A 20,821-nucleotide genomic window follows, 5' to 3' on the forward strand; every position below is an offset into this window, starting at 1 on the left:
AATTGTTGTGAATCATGCCAACATGTCAGATTTCAAAAAGGCTTTTCGGCGAAAGCAAACAATGCTATTATCTGAGGATAGCACCTCCGTGAACAAAGATAGAAAGCATATTTCAACCGTGCAGGCGCGACACAAAACGCAGAAATACAAATATAATTTATGCCTTACCTTTGATGAGCTTCATTTGTTGGCACTCCAATATGTCCTATAAACATCACAAATGGTCCTTTTGTTCAATTATTTCCGTAGATATATATCCAAAATGGCCATTTATTTTTCACGTTTGATCCAGAAAAACACCGGTTCCAACTTGAGCAACTTGACTACAAAATATCTCAAAAGTTAGCTGTAAACTTTGCCAAAACATTTCAAACTACTTTTGTAATACAACTTTAGGCATTTTTGAATGTAAATAATCGATAAAATTGAAGACGGGGTGATCTGTGTTCAATACAGGAAGAAAACAAACTGAAACATGCTTTCTGGTCAGGCTCCTCTATCGAACAGTACACTTCAAGTGACCCTCATTCAAGAAGCGATAGGAACTGCAAGAAGGTCCCTTAGAAATCTGGATTCCCAATGAAAACTGACTGAAAAGAGAGTGACCTCAAAAATCATCTCATCTACTAATAATATGCATATCTTAGTAGCAGGCAGTTGAATTTGGGCATGCATTTAACTTGTGCTTGGCTGCAATCCCGATATCGGGATAAGTGTCATCAACAACCGCTGAATAGCATAGCGCTACATACAATAAATATTACTATAAATATTACTATAAATATTTATATTCATGAAATCACAAGTGCAATATAGGAAAACACAGCTTACCCTTTTGTTAATCCACCTGTTGTGTCAGATTTAGAAATTATGCTTTACAGCGAAAGCAATCCAAGCGTTTGTGTAAGTTTATCGATCGCACGATAAAACAATAAGCACACTTAGCATCAGGTAGCTCGGTCACGAAAATCAGAAAAGCAATCAAATGTTCAGAAATCCACAGGAAAGAGTGGTCACAACAACGCAGACAAATTCCAAATTGTTTCCATAATGTCCACAGAAACATGTCAAACGTTTTTTTTAATTAATTCTCAGGTTGTTTTTAAAATATATAATCGATAATATATCAACCACAAATGTCTTTCACTGTAGGAGAGGGAAAAGCAATACCTATCCAAACTCATGTGACCACTTGATGCGATGTTATCGTTCTGGCTCATTTAAAAAAAATAAAAGCCTGAAACTATGTCTGAAGACTGTTGACACCTTGAGGAAGCGATAGGAAAGGGAATCTGATTCATATCCCTTTAAATGGAGCAAAGGGATGCTATGGAACATGGAGTTTTCAAAATAGAAGCCACTTCCTGATTGATCATCCTCGGGGATGTGAAAATACTGCCCTCTGTCACCAAGAAGTTAAGCACCAGCTGTCAGAGCAGCTCACAGATTACTGCACCTGTACATTGCCCATCTATAATTTAGACCAAACAACTACCACCCCCCTACTGTATTTTTTATTTATTTATTTCGCTCCTTTGCACCCCATTTTTTCTATCTCTACTTTGCACTTTCTCCCACTGCAAATCTACCATTCCAGTGTTTTACTTGCTATACTGTATTTACTTCCCCACCATGGCATTTTTTGCCTTTACCTCCCTTATTTCACCTCATTTGCTCACATTGTATATAGACTTATTTTTCTACTGTATTATTGACTGTATGTTTGTTTTACTCCATGTGTAACTTTGTGTTGTTTTTGCGTGTCAAACTGCTTTACTTTATCTTGGCCAGGTCACAATTGTAGATGAGAACTTGTTCTCAACTGACCTACCTGGTTAACTTCTTGAAACTCCCCATACCGGATCCGGGTTTGTGACTAAAGCCTCAGGCTCATTAGCATAACGCAACGTTAACGATTTCTGAAAATCGCAAATAAAATGAAAATAATGAGTCTGCTCTCAAGCTTAGCCTTTTCTTAACAACACTGTCATCTCAGATTTTCAAAATATGCTTTTGAACCATAGAAATTGACTCATTTGTGTAAGAGTATGCAAAGCTAGCATAGCATTTTGAGTAGCATTTAGCACGCAACATTTTCACAAAAACCAGATAACCAAATAAATAAAATCATTTACCTTTGAAGAGCTTCTGATGTTTTCAATGAGGAGACTCTCAGTTACATACCAAATGCGCAGTTTTTCCTGAAAGCGTCTGTGTGTAGGAGAAATCGTTCCGTTTTCTACATTGCGTCTGGCTACCGAAACGAACCAAAAATTCAGTCACCTACAACGTAAAACTTTTTCCGGATTAACTACATAATATCGACCGAAACATGGCAAACGTTGTTTGGAATCAATCCTCAAGGTGTTTTTTCACATATCTCTTCATTGATATGCAGTTCGTGGAAGCTTGCTTTCCTCTCTGTATCCCATGGAAAAATACTGGCAGGTGACTTTTGCGCACCAATTTCGGCGCAGGACACCGGGCGGACACCTGGTAAATGTGGTCTCTTATGATCAATCTTCCAATGATCTGCCTACAAATACGTCACAATGCTGCAGACACGTTGGGGAAACGACAGAAAGGGCAGGCTCATTCCTCTCGCATTCACAACCATATAAGGAGACAATGGAAAACAGAGCCTCAAAAATCCTGCTCATTTCCTGGATGCCGTCTCATCTTGGTTTTGCCTGAAGCTCACATTCTAGGGCACGCACAGAGAATATCTTGGTAGTTCTGGACACGTCAGAGTGTTTTCTTTCGAAAGCTATCAATTATATGCATAGTCGAGCATCTTTTTGTGACAAAATATCTTGTTTAAAACGGGAATGTTTTTCATCCAAAAATGAAATAGCGCCCCCATAGATGTAAGAGGTTAAATAAAGGTGAAATAAATTAAATAAATAAAAAATACATTGTAATACAATTATAAACGCTAAAAAATACTACTATAAAAATGTAGTAAACACAAAAATAAATACAAAATTACAACAATAAAATGGTAACAGTCAATAGTAGAAATAAATATAAAAATCTACATATGGAAAATGAAACAATAACTAACTTATAACGAAATAATGGTCATCTTCACCATTACATCAGTACTACAACTACAATCAATATTACTACTACTACCACCACCATCATTAAACTGCTATCATTACCATTACCACCCATACCACTATTTTTTCGAATGATAAACAACAATAATAATAGTAATAACAATAATAGTAATAATAAGTAAGTTACTGCTTACTATGTAGATGTTATTATTCAGTGTCCCTCAGGCTATGGCAGAAAAATACATATTTGGCTGCAAGAGGAGCCATTGCTCCTTCGCCCATGAGTATTTTTAGGTTTTTCTCTGGGTTTAATAACTTAAAATTAGGAATAGGTGTAGTAATTTCTGTGAATAATGAATCTCTTTGTGAGGAATATTTATCACAGTAAAGGAGAAAGTGCATCTCTGTCTCTACTTCCACTGTCATGCAGTGACCACATACACGCTCCTCCTTGGGTAGCCATGTCTGATGGTTTCTATTGCCGGTTTCTATTGCCAATTGGTTGGTCACTCAGCCTGTACTTGGTAAGGATTTGTCTCTGCTTCGTATCTCTGACAGGGTAGAGATAATCAGCCAATTAATATTCTCTGTTTTAGGGTCAGATAGCAATTTAGTCGGCTTTGGGATTTTGTTTAATTTTTCCAATGTTGTAAATATGAGTCCTTTGATTGGTTCATGACTTTGTTTATTGGAATTGTTTCTTTAGAAGCAGTGCTGGTGTCAGCTTGGTTGGTGAGGTCCAACACCAGCTGACTGAGAGGGCTCGTTTCTGCGCTCAGCTCATGGGTTTGAAGTGCTTTAAATTGCAGACTTGGACTTGAATTTAGATGTAGCCAGAATTTTAATGATCTTTTCTGTATTTTCATTACTCTTGGAAAGCGGCCCAATTCTGCCCTACATACATTAGTTGGTGTATGTCTCTGGACTTTCCGACAGAATTCTCTATGTAGGGCTTCAAATGGATGTTTGTCCCACATTTTAAAGTCCAGGTTATTGAGTGGCCCCCAAACTTCACTTCCGTAAAGAGCTATTTAGGATTATACTGTCAAATATTTTGGTCCAAATTCTAGTTGGGATGTTGATATTCAATAATTTCATATTATTTGCATACAATGCTCTGCAGGCTTTTTCTTTGAGTGCATTCACAGCCGTATTAAAGTTCTCTCTCTCTAACTGTGTTTCTCTCTCGCTGTTTCTCTCGCTCTCGCTGTGTTTCTCTCTCTTGCTGTGTTTCTTTATCTCTCGTGCTGTGTTTCTCTCTCTCTAACTGTGCTGTGTTTTTCTCGCTGTGTTTTCTCTCTTGCTGTGTTTCTTTATCTCTTGTGCTGTGTTTCTCTCTCTCTGGCTGTGTTTCTCTTTCTCTCTTGCTCTCTCTTGCTGTGTTTCTCTCTGTGTATTTATCTCTCTCTCTATCACTGTGTTTCTCTCTCACTCGTGCTCCCTCGCTCAGTTTCTCTCTCTCGCTGTGTTTCTTTTGCTGTGTTTCTCTCTCTCCGTGATTCACTTTCTCTCGCTGTGTTTCTGTCTTTCTCTCTCGCTGTTTTTCTCTCTCTTGCTTTGTTTCTCTCTCACTGTGTTTCTCTCTCTCTCGCTGTTTCCCTCTCTCGCTCTCTCACTCTTTCTCTCTCTCGCTGTGTTTTTCTCTCTCTCTCGCTCGCTGTGTTTCTCTATCTCAGGCTGTGTTTCTCTCTCTGGCTGTGTTTCTCTCTCTCTCGCCGTGTTTCTCTCTCTCGCTGTGTTTCTCTCTCTCGCCGTGTTTCTCTCTCTCACTGTGTTTCTCTCTCTCACTGTGTTTCTTGTGTTTCTCTTTCTCACTATGTTTCTCTCTCTCTATTTCTCTCACTTTGTTTCTCTCTCTCTCGCTGTGTTTCTCTATCTCTGGCTGTGTTTCTCTCTCTCGCTGTGTTTCTTGTGTTTCTCTTTCTCGCTATGTTTCTCTCTCTCTATTTCTCTCACTTTGTTTCTCTCTCTTTCTCTATGAGTTTCTCTCTCTTGCTGTGTTTCTCTCTCTCACTATGTTTCCCTCTCTCTCTCTCGCTGGGTTTCTTTCTCTCTCTCTTGCTGTGTTTCTCTCTCTTCCTTGATTTGTTTCTCTCTTTCTCGCTGTTTCTCTCTCTCTATCGCTGTTTGTCTCTCACATTGTTTCTCTCTCTCTCGCTGTCTTTCTCTCTCTCGCTTTGTTTCTCTCTCTCTCACTGTGTTTCTCTCTCACTGTGTTTCTCTCTCTCGCTCGCTGTGTTTCTCTCATTCTCTCTCTCGCTTTGTTTCCCTCACTCTCTCATTGTGTTTCAATTTAATTCAATTCAAATTACTTTATTGGCATGAAGTAACAATGAACATATTTTTGCTAAAGCTTATTATAGATATTTACAATATGAAAAAAAATGAGAATCAAAACAAAACAGTAACAACAATAACCAGGGGTAAAAATAACCATACATTGAACAATAACAATAACCATTCAGTAGAGTACATGTGCTGGTTGATTGGCTGTGTTTCTCTCTCTTGCTGTGTTTCTCTCTCTCTGTGTGTTTTATCTCTCTCTCTATCACTGTGTTTCTCTCTCTCTCTCGTGCTCCCTCGCTCAGTTTCTCTCTCTCACTGTGTTTCTTTTGCTGTGTTTCTCTATCTCTCTCTCTGTGTGTTTCTCTCTCTCTTTGTTGCTATCTCTCTGTGATTCTCTTTCTCTCGCTGGGTTGCTTTCTCCCTGTCTCGCTGTGTTTCCCTCTCTCGCTCTCTCACTGTTTGTCTCTCACTGGTTCTCTCTCTCTCTGTTTCTCTCTCTCTCGCTGTGTTTCTCTATCTCTCGCTGGGTTTCTTTCTCTCTGTCTTGCTGTGTTTCTCTCTCTCACTGTGTTTCCCTCTCTCGCTCTCTCACTGTTTCTCTCTCACTGGTCCTCTCTCTCATTGTGTTTATCTCTCTGTCTCTCTCTCTTTCTCTTGCTGTGTTTTCTCTCTCTCTTTCGCTTTGTTTCTCTCTCTCACTGTTGCTGTGTTTCTCTCTGTGTGTGTATCTCTCTCTATCACTGTGTTTCTCTCTCTCTCTCATGCTCTCTTGCTCAGTTTCTCTCTTGCTGTGTTACTCTTGCTGTGTTTCTCTCTCTCTCCTTGTTTTCTCTCTCTCTCTGTGATTCTCTCTCTCTCTCTCTTGCTCTCTCTTGTTTTTCTCTCACTCTCTCACTGTGTTTATCTTGCTATGTCTCTCCATGTGTTTCTCTCTCTCTCTCGCTGTTTCCCTCTCTCTCTCTCCCTCTCTCTCCCTCTCTCTCTCTCTCTCTCTCTCTATCTCTCTCTCTCTCACTATGTTTCTCTCTTGCTGTTTCTCTCTCTCTCTTTCACTGTGTTTCTTGTTTCTCTTTCTCGCTATGTTTCTCTCTCTCTATTTCTCTCAATTTGTTTCTCTCTCTTTCTCTGTTTCACTCTCTCGCTGTGTTTCTCTCTCTCACTATGTTTCTCTCTCTCTCTCGCTGGGTTTCTTTCTCTCTGTCTCGCTGTGTTCTCTTTCTCGCTGTTTCTCACTCTCTCACTGTTTCTCTCTCAATGGTTCTCTCTCTCATTGTGTTTCTCTCTGTCTCTCTCTCTTTCTCTTGCTGTGTTTCTCTCTCTTCGTTGCTTTGTTTCTCTCTCTATCGCTGTGTTTCTCTCTCGCTGTCTCTCTCTCTCGCGGTGTTACTCTCTCTCTCTCACTCTCTTTCTCTCTCTCTCATCGTGTATCTCTCTGTCTCGCTGTGTTTCTCTCATTCTCTCTCTCTCTCGCCTTGTTTCCCTCTCTCCCTCATTGTGTTTCAATTCAATTCAATTTGCTTTATTGGCATGAAGTAACAATGGACATATTTTTGCAAAAGCTTATTTTAGATATTTACAACGTGAAAAAATGAGAATCAAAATTGTCAACAGGAAAACAGTAACAACAATAACCAAGGGTAAAAATAACCATACATTAAACAATAACAATAACCATTCAGTAGAGTACATGTGCTGGTTGATTGGCTGTGTTTCTCTCTCGCTGTGTTTCTCTCTCTCGCTGTGTTTCTCTCACGCTGTGTTTCTTTATCTTTCTTGCTGTGTTTTTCGCGCTCTCCCTGTGTTTCTCTCTCTCGCTGTGTTTCTCTCTCTCGCTGTGTTTCTTCATCTTTCTTGCTGTTTTTCTCTATCTCGCTGTGTTTCTCTCTCGAGCTGCGTTTCTCTCTCGAGCTTCGTTTCTCTCTCGAGCTGTGTTTCTTTAGCCTTCTTGCTGTGTTTCTCTCTCTCGCTGTGTTTCTCTCTCTCGCTGTGTTTCTTTATCTTTCTTGCTGTGTTTCTCTTTCTCGCTTTGTTTCTCTCTTGCTCATTTCCACTGTGTTTCTCTCTTTGTGTTTATCTCTCTCTATCACTGTGTTTCTCTCTCGCTCAGTTTCTCTCGCTGGGTTTCTCTCTCTCGCTTTGTTTCTCTCCCTCTCTGGGTTCCTCTCTCCCACTGTGTTTCTCTTCCTCTGTGTTTCTCTCTCATTGTTTCTCTGTCTCTCTTTCTCTTGCTTTGTTTCTCCCACTCTATCACTGTGTTTCTCTCTCGTGTGTTTCTCTCACTCGCTGTTTCCTTCTCTCGTTCTCTCACTGTTTCACTCTCTCTCTCGCTGTGTTTCTCTCTCTCTCGCTGTGTTTCTCTATCTCTTTGAGTGTTTCTCTCTTGCTTTGTTTCTCTCACTCTCTTGCTGTGTTTATCTTGCTTTGTCTCTCCCTGTGTTTCTCTCTCTCACTGTTTCCCTTCTCTGTCTCTGTCTCTGTCTCTCTCTCTCTCACTGTGTTTCTCTCTTGCTGTTTTTCTCTCTCGCTGTGTTTCTCTATCTCTCGCTGTGTTTCTCTCTATTGCTGTGTTTCTCTCACGCTGTGTTTCTTTCTCTTTCGCTCGCTGTTTCTTTATCTTTCTTGCTGTGTTTCTCTATCTCTCGCTGTGTTTCTTTATCTTTCTTGCTGTTTTTCTCTATCTCGCTGTGTTTTTCTCTCTCTCGCTGTGTTTCTCTCTCTCGCTGTGTTTCTTTATCGTTCTTGCTGTGTTACTAATTCTCTCTATGTTTCTCTCTTGCTCTCTCTCGCTGTGTTTCTCTATTTGTGTTTATCTCTCTCTATCACTGTGTTTCTCTCTCTCGTGCTCTCTCGCTCAGTTTCTCTCTCTCGCAGTGTTTCTCTTGCTGTGTTTTCTCTCTCTCTCTCTCTCTCTGTGTTTCTCTCTCTTTGTATCTCTCTCTCTCCTGTGATTTTCTCTCTCTCTCTCACTCTCTCGCTGGGTTTCTCTCTCTCGCTTTGTTTCTCCCCCTCTCTGGTTTCCTCTCTCACCCTGTGTTTCTCTTCCTCTGTGTTTCTCTCTCATTGTTTCTCTGTCTCGCTTTCTCTTGCTTTGTTTCTCCCACTCAATCACTCTGTTTTTCTCTCTCGGTGTGTTTCTCTCACTCGCTGTTTCCCTCTCTCGCTCTCTCACTGTTTCGCTCTCTCGCTGTGTTTCTCTCTCTCTCTTGCTGTGTTTCTCTATCTCTTGGAGTGTTTCTCTCTTGCTTTGTTTCTCTCACTCTCCCGTTGTCTTTATCTTGCTCTGTCTCTCCCTGTGTTTCTCTCTCTCTCGCTGTTTCCCTCTCTCTGTCTCTGTCTCTCTCTCTCTCTCTCTCACTGTGTTTCTCTCTCACAGTTTCTCTCTCTCACTATGTTTCTCTATCTCTGGCTGTGTTTTTCTCTCTCGCTGTGTTTCTCTCTCTTTCTCCCTGTGTTTCTTGTTTCCCTTTCTCGCTATGTTTCTCTCTCTCTATTTCTCTGTGTTTCTCTCTCGCTTTATTTATATCTCTCGCTGTGTTTCTCTCTCTCACTATGTTTCTCTCTCTCTCTCGCTGGGTTTTTCTCTCATGCTGTGTTTCTCTCTCTCATTGTTTCTCTCTCTGTCTCGCTCTCTCTCTTTCTCTTGCTGTGTTTCTCTCTATTCCTTGCTTTTTCTCTCTCTCTCGCTGTTTCTCTCTTTATCGCTGTGTTTCTCTCTCACATTATTTCTCTCCCTCTATCACGGCCTTTCTCTCTCGCTGTGTTTCTCTCTCTCTCGCTGTGTTACTCTCTCTCACATTGTTTCCCTCTGTCGCTCGTGTCTTTCTCTCTCTCACCGTGTTTCTCTCTGTCTCGCTGTGTTTCTCTCATTCTCTCTCTCGCTTTGTTTCCCTCTCTCTCTCTCTCATCGTGTTTCAATTCTATTCAATTTGCTTTATTGGCATGAAGTAACAATGAACATATTTTTGCTAAAGCTTATTTTACATATTTACAATTTGAAAAAAATAAGAATAAAATTTGTCAACGGGACAACAGTAACAACAATAACCAAGGGTCAAAATAACCATACATTGAACAATAACAATAACCATTCAGTAGAGTACATGTGCTGGTTGATTGGCTGTGTTTCTCTCTATCGCTGCGTTTCTTTATCTTTCTTGTGTTTCTCTCTCTCTCGCTGTGTTTCTCTCATTCTCTCTCTCGCTTTGTTTCCCTCTCTCTCTCTCTCATCGTGTTTCAATTCTATTCAATTTGCTTTATTGGCATGAAGTAACAATGAACATATTTTTGCTAAAGCTTATTTTACATATTTACAATTTGAAAAAAATAAGAATAAAATGTGTCAACGGGACAACAGTAACAACAATAACCAAGGGTCAAAATAACCATACATTGAACAATAACAATAACCATTCAGTAGAGTACATGTGCTGGTTGATTGGCTGTGTTTCTCTCTATCGCTGCGTTTCTTTATCTTTCTTGTGTTTCTCTCTCTCTCGCTGTGTTTCTCTCTCTCTCGCTGTGTTTCTCTCTCTCTTGCTGTGTTTCTCTCTCTCTCACTGTGTTTCTCTCTCTCTCGCTGAGTTTCTCTCTTGCTCGCCCTCGCTGTGTTTCGCTTTCACGCTGTGTTTCTCTCTTGCTCTCTCTCGCTGTGTTTCTCTCTGTGTGTTTATCTCTCTCCATCACTGTGTTTCTCTCTCTCTCATGCTCTCTTGCTCAGTTTCTCTCTTGCTGTGATTCTCTTGCTGTGTTTCTCTTCGTCTCTTGCTTTGCTTCACTCTCACTCTCTCTCAATTCAATTAAATTTGCTCTTTTCTCTCTCTCTCGTTGTGTTTCTCTCTGTATTTCTCTGTGTATAACTTTCCCGCTGTGTTTCTCTCTCTCTCTTGCATGTTTCTCTGTGTATAACTCTCCCGCTCTGTTTCTATCTCTTTTTTTTTTCTGTTTCTCTATCAATTTCTCTGTTTCTCTCTCTTGCTGTTTCTCTCTGACTGTTTATTTCTCTCTCATCCTCTGTCTCACTGTATTTCTCTCTCTCTCTCTCCCTCGCTGTGTTTCTCTCTCTCTCTTGCTGTTTCTCTCACTCTCTCTCGCTCACTGTGTTTCTCTGTGTTTCTCTCTCTATCGTTGTGTTTCATTCTCTCTCTCGCTTTCTCGCTTTCTATCTCTCTTGCTGTTTCTCTCTCCCGCTTTGTTTCTCGCTCTCTTTCCTGCTGTGTTTCTCTCTTTCTCTCACTGTTTCTCTCTCTCTCATGTTTGTCTCTTTTGCTGTGTTTCTCTCTCTCACTGTGTTTCTCTCTCTCTTCACAGCTGGCTGGAATCTTGTTGTTAAACAGGTGTCAAATCTGAGGGCGTTGTTATCCAATAAACATGGAACTCTGACATTCATTGGTTGTGTTGTTCAATTCTATTTGTTCTGTTCTAGAACGTTTAGGTATAAAATATAATTTTATAAAGTAGAAAAGTCCCCAAACTGAAAGATGGAACACAAATTTCAAACCTCTACCCATTCCTTAATCTAAACCCTTGCCAAATGAGAAATGGGGATCCCTACATTTGCTGTCACCCAAAATAAAAAACCGATCAATGCTACTAAACAGGACCTGGCAAGGAGAAAGTAATTTTGTGAACGATGCAGTGGATTTGCATTTTTTTTATGAGCATGTCCTTATTTCTATTACAGCATATTGGATGACTGTCATTTATATTCCATTCAACCACTTTTATATCAGCCAATTTGTATTCCTTCGCATATCTAAGTGTTATTTTCCTCTCACCTTTTCCCTTCGCTTGTAGACTTCAATACACAACACATCAGCTGTATATGACCAGGCAAAAAAAGAACTTTCCAAGCCAAACCATATCATAACCACTACACACAGCCTACACCATTGTTACCATATTAGATAAAGTAACATCATAGTGAACATAGCTAATAGAACTAACAAGTTATTAAACCCACTTCATTCATTCAGTAACATTACAGTGGGGAGTCAGGAAGCAGTTTACCAAAAGCTTGCCTTGACTTGGAAGAGTTCCAGTGTTGTGTTAGATACCCATAGCCAGCAAGCTAACATAGCATCCCCCTGTTTTGGCAGGGTGTTTGAATAGTTAAACTAGTAAGCTGCATCTGCTAGCTAAGTAAGTAAAACTGAAAAAACAGTCTCTCTCTTGCTTCTCCTTCATTTGAAAGACATGTATTTGTTCAAACTGTTCAACTATGTTATGCACTCAGTGCTAGCTAGCTGTAGCTTGTGCTTTCAGTACTTGATTTGTTCTCTAATCCTTTTAATGGGTGGACAACATGTCAATCCATGCTGCAAAAGCTCTGATAGGTTGGAGGACGTCCTCGAGAAGTTGTCATAATTACTGTGTAAGACTATGGAAGGGGTGAGAACCATGAACCTCACAGATTTTGTATTAAAGTCAATGTACCCAGAGGAGGACGGAAACTAGCTGTCCTCCGGCTACACCATGGTGCTACGACAGAGTGCTGTTGAGGCTACTGTAGACCTTCATTGCAAAACAGTGTGCTTTAAAAATATTTGGTGACGTGAATATGTTTAGTGTAGTTTTATCTAAAAAGGATAACTTTAAATGTTTTACCATTTGTATTTTTATGAAGTTCACTTCCTCCTCTAAGTAACCTCTACTAATGAAAACGTGATGTAGTTTTACACAGGTATTAAAATGTACATTTCTACCTGTTGGTTGCACTAGGATTACCCCTTCTGTCTTCTAAGACAAACATCAGTTTGGACAACAAAGGGCTATAGAATAGTTTTAAGGTGTGGCAAATATAGATCCCGTTGCTGCACCACATTTGATATTATGTCGTAATCTACAATAAAAAATGGTGGTCATCTGAAACATTCAATTTGTAGTCATGCAATTGTAAAATGCCTGTTGTGACAATTCCGCCAGGCAGGTTCAAAATACACTGTGCTCAGTCAATAAACTACCCCATGAACCAGAATTGTTTCCCAAACAATTATTGCCATCCGTTAAAGAAGAGTTTGGGGAAACTTTGAGAAACAAAATATCTGGTAGTAATGATGAATTGACAGAGGGAGGACAGGTCTCTTTTAGCTGTGTGGGGTTGATTTTCCAATTTTCACTTCAAATGATTTGTTGTAATCCCATTTCAGATGGCCAACTTGAGCTCCCAAAACTGCATTAAATGTATTGTGGTCCCTGCAATAAGTCAACAGCAGATAGTGTAGATGGATTGAAACCAATGGGAGGTAATAAAAGTAAGCAGGGACAAGCTCGGGGTAACAATAATATGAGATATGTGACCAGGTTTGTATAAGAGGAGAAAACCATTCACCATCTGGGCTGAACTATTATAGAAAAAACATAGATCACAAAAGCAATTATAGTCCTTCTGTTGAGCAAGTTACTGTACTGTGGTAGGCTATCATTATTGGAACTTCTGAATGCAAATACCCATTTGATATTATCATAATTAGTTAGTTTTGGAACTAAGTACCTCACACTTCCTGTGAATCTATATGTTGATAAGCTCTAAGTTTTCTTTACATTTTATTTAAAAGGGAAGATGTTTTGTCTTCGATTTGCATTTTAAAAAATTATAATAATTTTAATGTTTACTACTCAGTACTATGTACTACTAGGAAGTGAGAAAAATATTTCATTTGACTCAATTGATAATAAAAATGATTTCATTTTTAGATTACATTGCACAAAAAGCAACATTTCTCTGAGGTTTTGGTCAATAAACAAATTCCAAAGGTAACCATTCTCTGTGTTTAGAAAAAATGCTACATAATGTGTTTCAAACATATAAACATTTCTTATTACCATCGATAAAAAAAAGGCACACGATGTCGGGACACATATACACTCATGAAAACAAAAGTATCCAAAACAACGTTTAAGCCTAATTTTGATTATTTTTCTTCTTTTCAGGTACTTCGGTATATCAAGTTACTGCAACGGACGCTGATGACCCCACATATGGAAATAGTGCCCGAGTGGTCTACAGTATTCTCCAAGGACAACCATATTTCTCTGTTGATCCCAAAACTGGTAGGACACATAACTATACACATCGCCTCACTGATGGGACAATGTGCATGTCCTTGCAGTACTGTTGTCAAAGGAGCCATTTGTATTGTTGCCTTCTGTTCTCAGTCATGAATAGAGAACAATTGTAATGAGGTGGTTTAAAACTGTTTCACAAATTTCAAAAATGCATATTTTTTTTTTAGCGGTCCTTACATGTTTCTATTACATTTTTAATGGGGTTGGCAAAGTGCAAGTGCACATAATGAAAAACTGAAATATCACATTTACATTCAGACCTTTTACTCAGTACTTTGTTGAAGCATTTTTGGCAGCGATTACAGCCTCAAGTCTTCTTGGGTATGACAGTACAAGCTTGGCACACCTGTATTTGGAGAGTTTGTCTCTGCAGATCCTCTCTGTTAGGTTGGATGGGGAGCGTTGCTGCAAAGCTTTTTTCGTGTTTGTTCAGGTTCAAGTCCAGGCTCTGTCTTGGCTGTGTGCTTAGGCTCGTTGTCCTGATGGAAGGTGAACCTTCACCCCAGTCTGAAGTCGAGAGGGCTCTGGAGCAGGTTTTCATCTCTCTGTACTTTGCTCCGTTCATCTTTGCCTTGATCCTGACTAGTCTCCCAGTCCCTGCCGCTGAAAGACATCCCCACAGCATGATGCTGCACCGTCATGCATCACCGTACGTATAGTGCCATGTTTCCTCCAGATGAGACACTTGGCATTCAGTACAAAGAGTTCAATCTTGGTTTCATCAGACAAGAGAATCTTGTTTCTCAGGGTCTGAGAGTCTTAGGTGCCTTTTGGCAAACTCCAAGTGGGCTGTCATGTGCCTTTTACTGAGGAGTGGCTTCCGTCTGGCCACTCTATCATAAAGGCCTGATTGGTGAAGTGCTGCAGAGATGGTTGTCCTTCTGGGAGGTTCTCCCATCTCCACAGAGGAAGTCTAGAGCTCTGTCAGAGTGACCATCTGGTTCTTGGTCTCCTCCCTGGCCAAGGCCCTTCTCCCCCGATTGCTCAGTTTGGCCGGGCGGCCATATCTAGGAAGTCTTGTTGGTTCCCAACTACTTCCATTTAACAATGATGGAGGCCACTGTGTTCTTGGGGACCTTCGATGCTGCAGAAACGGTTTTTGCACCCTTCCCCAGATCTGTGCCTCGACATAATCCTGTCTCGGAGCTCTACGGACAATTCCTTCGACCGCATAGCTTGGTTCTTGCTCTGACATGCACTGTCAACTGTGGGACCTAATATAGACAGGTGTGTGCCTTTCCAAATCATGTCCAATCAATTGAATTTCCCACAGATGGACTCAATGGAATCAATTTGTAGAAACATCAAGTAAATAAAGTTTTTCAGTTTTTTTTTACTTTTTAATTATGAGGCATTGTGTGGAGATTGCTGATAATTAAAAAAATCAGAATAAGGCTGTAATCTAACAAAATGTGGAGGAAGTCAAGGGGTCGGAATACTTTCCGAAGGCCTTGTATGTGTCTGGTAACATAAAGATTTCACATAGAAGACCTTGAGATGGTGTGCTGGGATTTCAATTGGCCTTGTCCCTTCTGAGTCAAACATATTTGCAATTTATATGATGGCATACAGTAAATCAATGAAATCAATGAAAGATGACATGAAGACTAGTACATCTTCTGGGAAAGAGCCTATATGTCCCGACCAAACTAAGATCTCACCATTGCATAAATTCCCTTGTCACTGTGGGAATGGAAGCGTGTTGTGTTCAACAGGGAGGTGCAATTGAATGCAAGCTTCACCACAACAAATGTAATTGTTAAAACATTTCTAGCTTGTCTCTCAATGGGTAAAAGGGTTGACGTTCTATGCTCAACCTGCTCAGTTTTCCACCAAAAGAACACAAGAGTTCAGGTAACATAAACAGGGTTGACCTTAAAATGTAACATGGACTCAGGGGTAGACGTAAAATTGTAAACGTAAACCCGTGACACTCCCATTAGCCCCCTGGAGTCGCTTGATGCGTCAATCCCCAAATAAATCTCCACCAAAATAAGTATGTTTCTTTTTTTGCACTGGATGCATCTCAATCCACTGCATCCACCAGTGTCACACCAGTGTCACACTTCCTCATCTGCAGTGAAAGGTGGCAGAGCAGGAGCGGTGTTTGTAAGATCATGAGACATCCCAAAAATCTGTCTTCTCCATTTTGCTCTACGACCACCTCAAGTGCCAGGGGACTCAACTAAAGTCGGTCTGTTAATGTGTCAACTTCTGTTTGTAGTGTCCGAACCGTCTAGCCTACAAATTAATGTGGAAAGGGTAGATTCTCATGAACACAATGGTTTTCTACATTTTGATCTACACCCCCCCCCCACCCCCGGTTTAGAAAAGCAAATAGTAGTTTTGTGTCTGCCAAAAAAAGGGTTAAATATGTGTACAGTACAATTCAAAAGTATGGACACACTTACTCATTCAGGGGCTTAGTAACCAAAATCCTGTATTAACCAAAAAACAAATCAAAATATATTTATATTTTAGATTCTTCAAAGTAGCCACCCTTTGCCTTAACACATACTTTTCATTTCCGTGAGATGTTGAGTTTATTAAATTGTTGTTACATAGGCCTACAGCAAGAGCGATATAGAATAAATTACAATTTGTCATAAGCACATAAAACCTCATTATAACGTCTTAGTATCATCTCATAATGATCCCAAGTCTTGAATATGTATTGGATCATTCTGTCTTGTACTTGGCTGCTTGCTTGCTGTGTTAACTTTTTAGAGCGTATCATTTAGTCCCATGAAACGAAGATGTGAAAGGTAAGATAAATTAACTATACAGTACATTCATTTAGCCCAAAAGCAGTTAGTGATGCTGTTTCGAAAAAGTCAATAGATACGACTCTCTCTCTCTCTCTCTCTCTCTCTCTCTCTCTCTCTCTCTCTCTCGGTGCTGCGACAACACTTTGATGGACTCTGTCAGTATATCCCGCTGGAGGATTTGGGTCAGATGTAAGACACTCTCTCCCTAAGAGCTTTCTGTGTAAGCTTCCAGGGCACAACAGCATCTAGTGTATCTCATTATACTGTGCCGTACATGCCATGGACTTTTCTGTGATATCATATAAGGGTTATATCATGGCTTGTAACTACAGTCAAATAGTATTATAAAACAGGGATACTTGCATAACCTCGGTTCAATGTGAATATGAGTGAGATGTCTCACTTTGCTCTAGGGGATCACTAACTTCAAGAAAGGATGGGTAGGCATATTATGACCATCTAGCAACCCCAAGTTTGCGTGTTCGAATTTCATCACAGACAACTTTCTCTTTTTGCTAATTAACAACTTTGCAAATACTTTGCATGTTAGCTAATTCTTCCCTAACCTTAACCCTTTAACATAACTCTTAACTCTAACCTTAACCCTAACCTTAACCCCTAGCCTAGCTAACGTTATCAGATGTTTAGCAAATGTGTAACATATTGTACGAATTTCAATTCGTAACGTAACTAACCATACAAAACATAACATATCATACTTATTCTTTAGAGTCTAAGACATTGGTGGAGGTGGTGGGGGGAGTGCTAAGCTGACATATGGAATGGTTTTAATATGGTCATACTACCCCTTTCGGTATCTCCAAAAAATATACAAAAACTATTTGATAATATATTGATTTTGTCCTTTACTACTAAAGCTCAAAGAAACTTATTGGAAAAATGGACAGTCAAAAGGTGTATTGTGCAAAGCTGTCATTAACTTCCTGTTGCAATCAGAATATTATGTGTGCTTTTTTATACTGCTGGCAGTTACACCTTAGCATCGGGTAGCAATTAACAGAAAATGCATGTTTCTATGTTGTCAATTCATTTTTGCCAAAGGTACATCCATAATTTAACCTGCCTCATTCAAGTAGACCTGAAGTGTGTGTTTCCATGGTGGTGCATCTGTCTGCAACATGCAGTGCCTTCATACAGTATTCAGAACCTTTTACTTTTTCCACATTTTGTTGTGTTACAGCCTGAATTTAAAATGTATTAAATGTATATTTTGGGGCACTAGCCTAAACACGACACCCGATAATGTCAATACCCCATAATGTAAAACGTTTGATTCAATATGAAAAACTAAATAAGTTGTTGTAAAAATGTGCTAAACAAGTCACAGAATAAGTTGCACTGTGTACAATAATATTATCAGCATGATTCCTTAATGACTATCTTATCTCTGTAACCTAAACAATTATCTGCAAGGACCTCAATCGAGCAGTGAATTTCAAACACAGATTGAACCTCAAAGACCAGGGAGGTTTTCCAATGCGTCACAAAGGGCACCTATTGGTAGATGGGTAAAATGCATTTCCCTTTGAGCATGGTGAAGTTATTAATTACACTTTGGATGGTGTATCAATACACCCAATAAGATACAGGCTTCCTTCCTAACTCAGTTGCCGGAAAACTCCTTCAAGACTGTTGAAATAGCATTCCTCATGAAGCTGGTTTGAGCGAGTGTGCAAAGTTGTCATCAAGGCAAAGGGTGGCTACTTGAGGTAATATATACATGTTATTAAAGTGACAATGCATAGATGACAACACCAGAGAGAAGCAGCAGTGTAAAAGGCAATGGCAATGCAAAGAGTCTGGGTGGCCATTTGATTGAGGTTAAGGAGTCTTATGGCTTGGGGGTAGAAGCTGTTGGACTAGACTTGGAGCTCGGGTACCACTTGTCGTGCGGTAGCAGAGAGAACAGTCTATGACTAGGGTGACTGGAGTCTTTGACAATTTTTAGGGCCTTCCTCTGACACCACCTAGTATAGTGCCTCATTGCCTGTATCCGCCCCTCATCACTGTCAAACGCTCCCTAATACACTTCTGCGAGCAGGCCTTTCTAATCGACCTGGCCCGGATATCCTGGAAGGATATTGACCTCATCCCGTCAGTTGAGGATGCCTGGTCATTCTTTAAAAGTAACTTCCTCACCATGCTCCGTTCAAAAAAATGCAGAACTAAGAACAGATATAGCCCTTAGTTCACTCCAGACCTGACTGCCCTCGACCAGCACAAAAACATCCTGTGGCGGACTGCAATAGCATCGAAGAGTCCCCGCGATATGCAACTGTTCAGGGAAGTCAGGAACCAATACACGCAGTCAGTCAGGAAAGCAAAGGCCAGCTTTTTCAAGCAGAAATTTGCATCCTGTAGCTCTAACTCCAAAAGGTTCTGGGACACTGTAAAGTCCATAGAGAACAAGAGCACCTCCTCACAGCTGCCCACTGCACTGAGGCTAGGTAACACGGTCACCACCAATAAATCCGTGATTATCAAATCATAAATCCGTGATTATCAATCATTTCTCAACGGCTGGCCATGCCTTCCTCCTGGCTAATCCAACCTCGGCCAACAGCTTCTCCTTTACCCAAATCCAGATAGTAGATGAAAGAGCTGCAAAACCTGGACCCATACAAATCAGCTGGGCTTGACAATCTGGACCCTCTATTTCTGAAACTGTCCGCCGCCATTGTCGCAACCCCTATTACCAGCCTGTTCAACCTCTCCTTCGTATCATCTGAGATCACCAAGGATTGGAAAGCTACCGCGGTCATCCCCCTCTTCAAAGGGAGACACCCTGGACCCAAACTGTTACAGACCTATATCCATCCTGCCCTGCCTATCTAAGGTCTTTGAAAGCCAAGTCAACAAACAGATCACTGACCATCTCGAATCCCACCTGACCTTCTCCGCTGTGCAATCCGGTTTCCGAGCCAGTCACGGGTGCACCTCAACCACACTGAAGGTACTAAATGATATCATAACCGCCATCGATAAACGACAGTACTGTGCAGCCGTCTTCATTGACCTGGCCAAGGCTTTTGACTCTGTCAATCACCATATTCTTATCGGCAGTCTCAGTAGCCTCGGTTTTTCTAATGACTGCCTTGCCTGGTTCACCAACTACTTTGCAGACAGAGGTCTGTGTGTCAAATCGGAGGGCATGTTGTCCGGTTCTCTGACAGTCTTTATGGGGGTACCACAGGGTTCAATTCACGGGCCGACTCTTTACTCTGTATATATCAATGATGTTGCTCTTGATGCGGCCGATTCCCTGATCCACCTCTACGCAGACGACACCATTCTATATACTTCCGGCCCTTCCTTTGACACTGTGCTATCTAACCTCCAAACGAGCTTCAATGCCATACAACACTCCTTCCGTGGGATCCAACTGCTCTTAAACGCTAGTAAAACCAAATGCATGCTTTTCAACTGTTCGCTGCCTGCACCCGCACCCACGACTAGCATCAACACCTTGGATGCATCCGACCTAGAATATGTGGACATCTATAAGTATCTAGGTGTCTGGCTAGACTGCAAACTCTCCTTCCAGACTCATATCAAACATCTCCAATCCAAAATCAAATCTAGAGTCGGCTTTCTATTTCGCAACAAAGCCTCCTTCACTCACGCCGCAAAACTTACCCTAGTAACCCTGGCTATCCTACTGGTCATCGACTTTGGCGATGTCATCTAAAAAATAGCTTCCAATACTCTACTCAGCAAACTGGATGTAGTTTATCACAGTGCCATCCGTTTTGTTACTAAAGCACCTTATACCACCCACCACTGCGACCTGTATGCTCTCATCAGCTGGCTACAAACCTCAGATTTCCCACTTAATGGTTGGATTTTCTTCTGGTTTTCGCCTGCCATATGAGTTATGTTATACTCACAGACATCATTCAAACAGTTTTAGAAACGTCAGAGTGTTTTCCATCCAAATCTACCAGTAATATGCATATATTAGCTTCTGGGCCTGAGTACCAGGCAGTTTACTCTAGGCATGCTTTTCATCCGAACGTGAAAATGCTGCCCCCTATCCCAAACAGGTTTTAAAGGTCTTATTCACATCGGCTGCAGAGAACGTGATCACACAGTCTTCCGGAACAGCTAATGCTCTCACGCATATTTCAGTATTATTTCCCTCTGAGCGAGCATAGAAGTCGTTTAGCTCGTCTGGTAGGCTCGTGTCACTTGGCAGCTCTCGGCTTTGCTTCCCTTTGTAGTCTGTAATGGTTTGCAAGTCCTGCCACATCCGAACAGCATCAGAGTCGGTGTAGTATGATTCAATCTTTGTCCTGTGTTGATGCATTGCCTGTTTGATGGTTCATCGGAGGGCATAGCGGGATTTCTTATAATCTTCTGGGTTAGAGTCCCACTTCTTGAAAGCTGCAGCTCTAGCCTTTAGCTCGGTGCGAATGTTGCCTGTAATCCATGACTTCTGGTTGGGGTATGTACGTACGTCACTGTGGGGACAACGTCATCGATGCACTTATTGCTGAAGCCAATGACTGATGTGGTGTACTCCTCAATGCCATCAGAGGAATCCTGGAACATATTCCAGTCTGTGCTTGCAAAACAGTCCTGTAGATTAGCATCTGCTTCATCTCACCACTTTTTTATTGA

General features: G+C 40.8%; 1 protein-coding gene across 1 annotated transcript in view; it reads left to right on the forward strand.

Moving 5' to 3' along the window:
• LOC135517530 (cadherin-18-like) overlaps positions 1 to 20,821 on the forward strand; it is a 377,846-nt gene that overhangs the window by 276,227 nt on the left and 80,798 nt on the right. Inside the window, exon 5 of the mRNA XM_064941920.1 lies at positions 13,278 to 13,397. Within this exon, the coding sequence (XP_064797992.1) occupies positions 13,278 to 13,397 (120 nt within the window). The remainder of the gene's footprint in view (positions 1 to 13,277; positions 13,398 to 20,821) is intronic.

The sequence above is a fragment of the Oncorhynchus masou genome, chromosome 28 (assembly GCF_036934945.1).
Source record: "Oncorhynchus masou masou isolate Uvic2021 chromosome 28, UVic_Omas_1.1, whole genome shotgun sequence".
NCBI classification, from domain to species: Eukaryota; Metazoa; Chordata; class Actinopteri; order Salmoniformes; family Salmonidae; genus Oncorhynchus; species Oncorhynchus masou.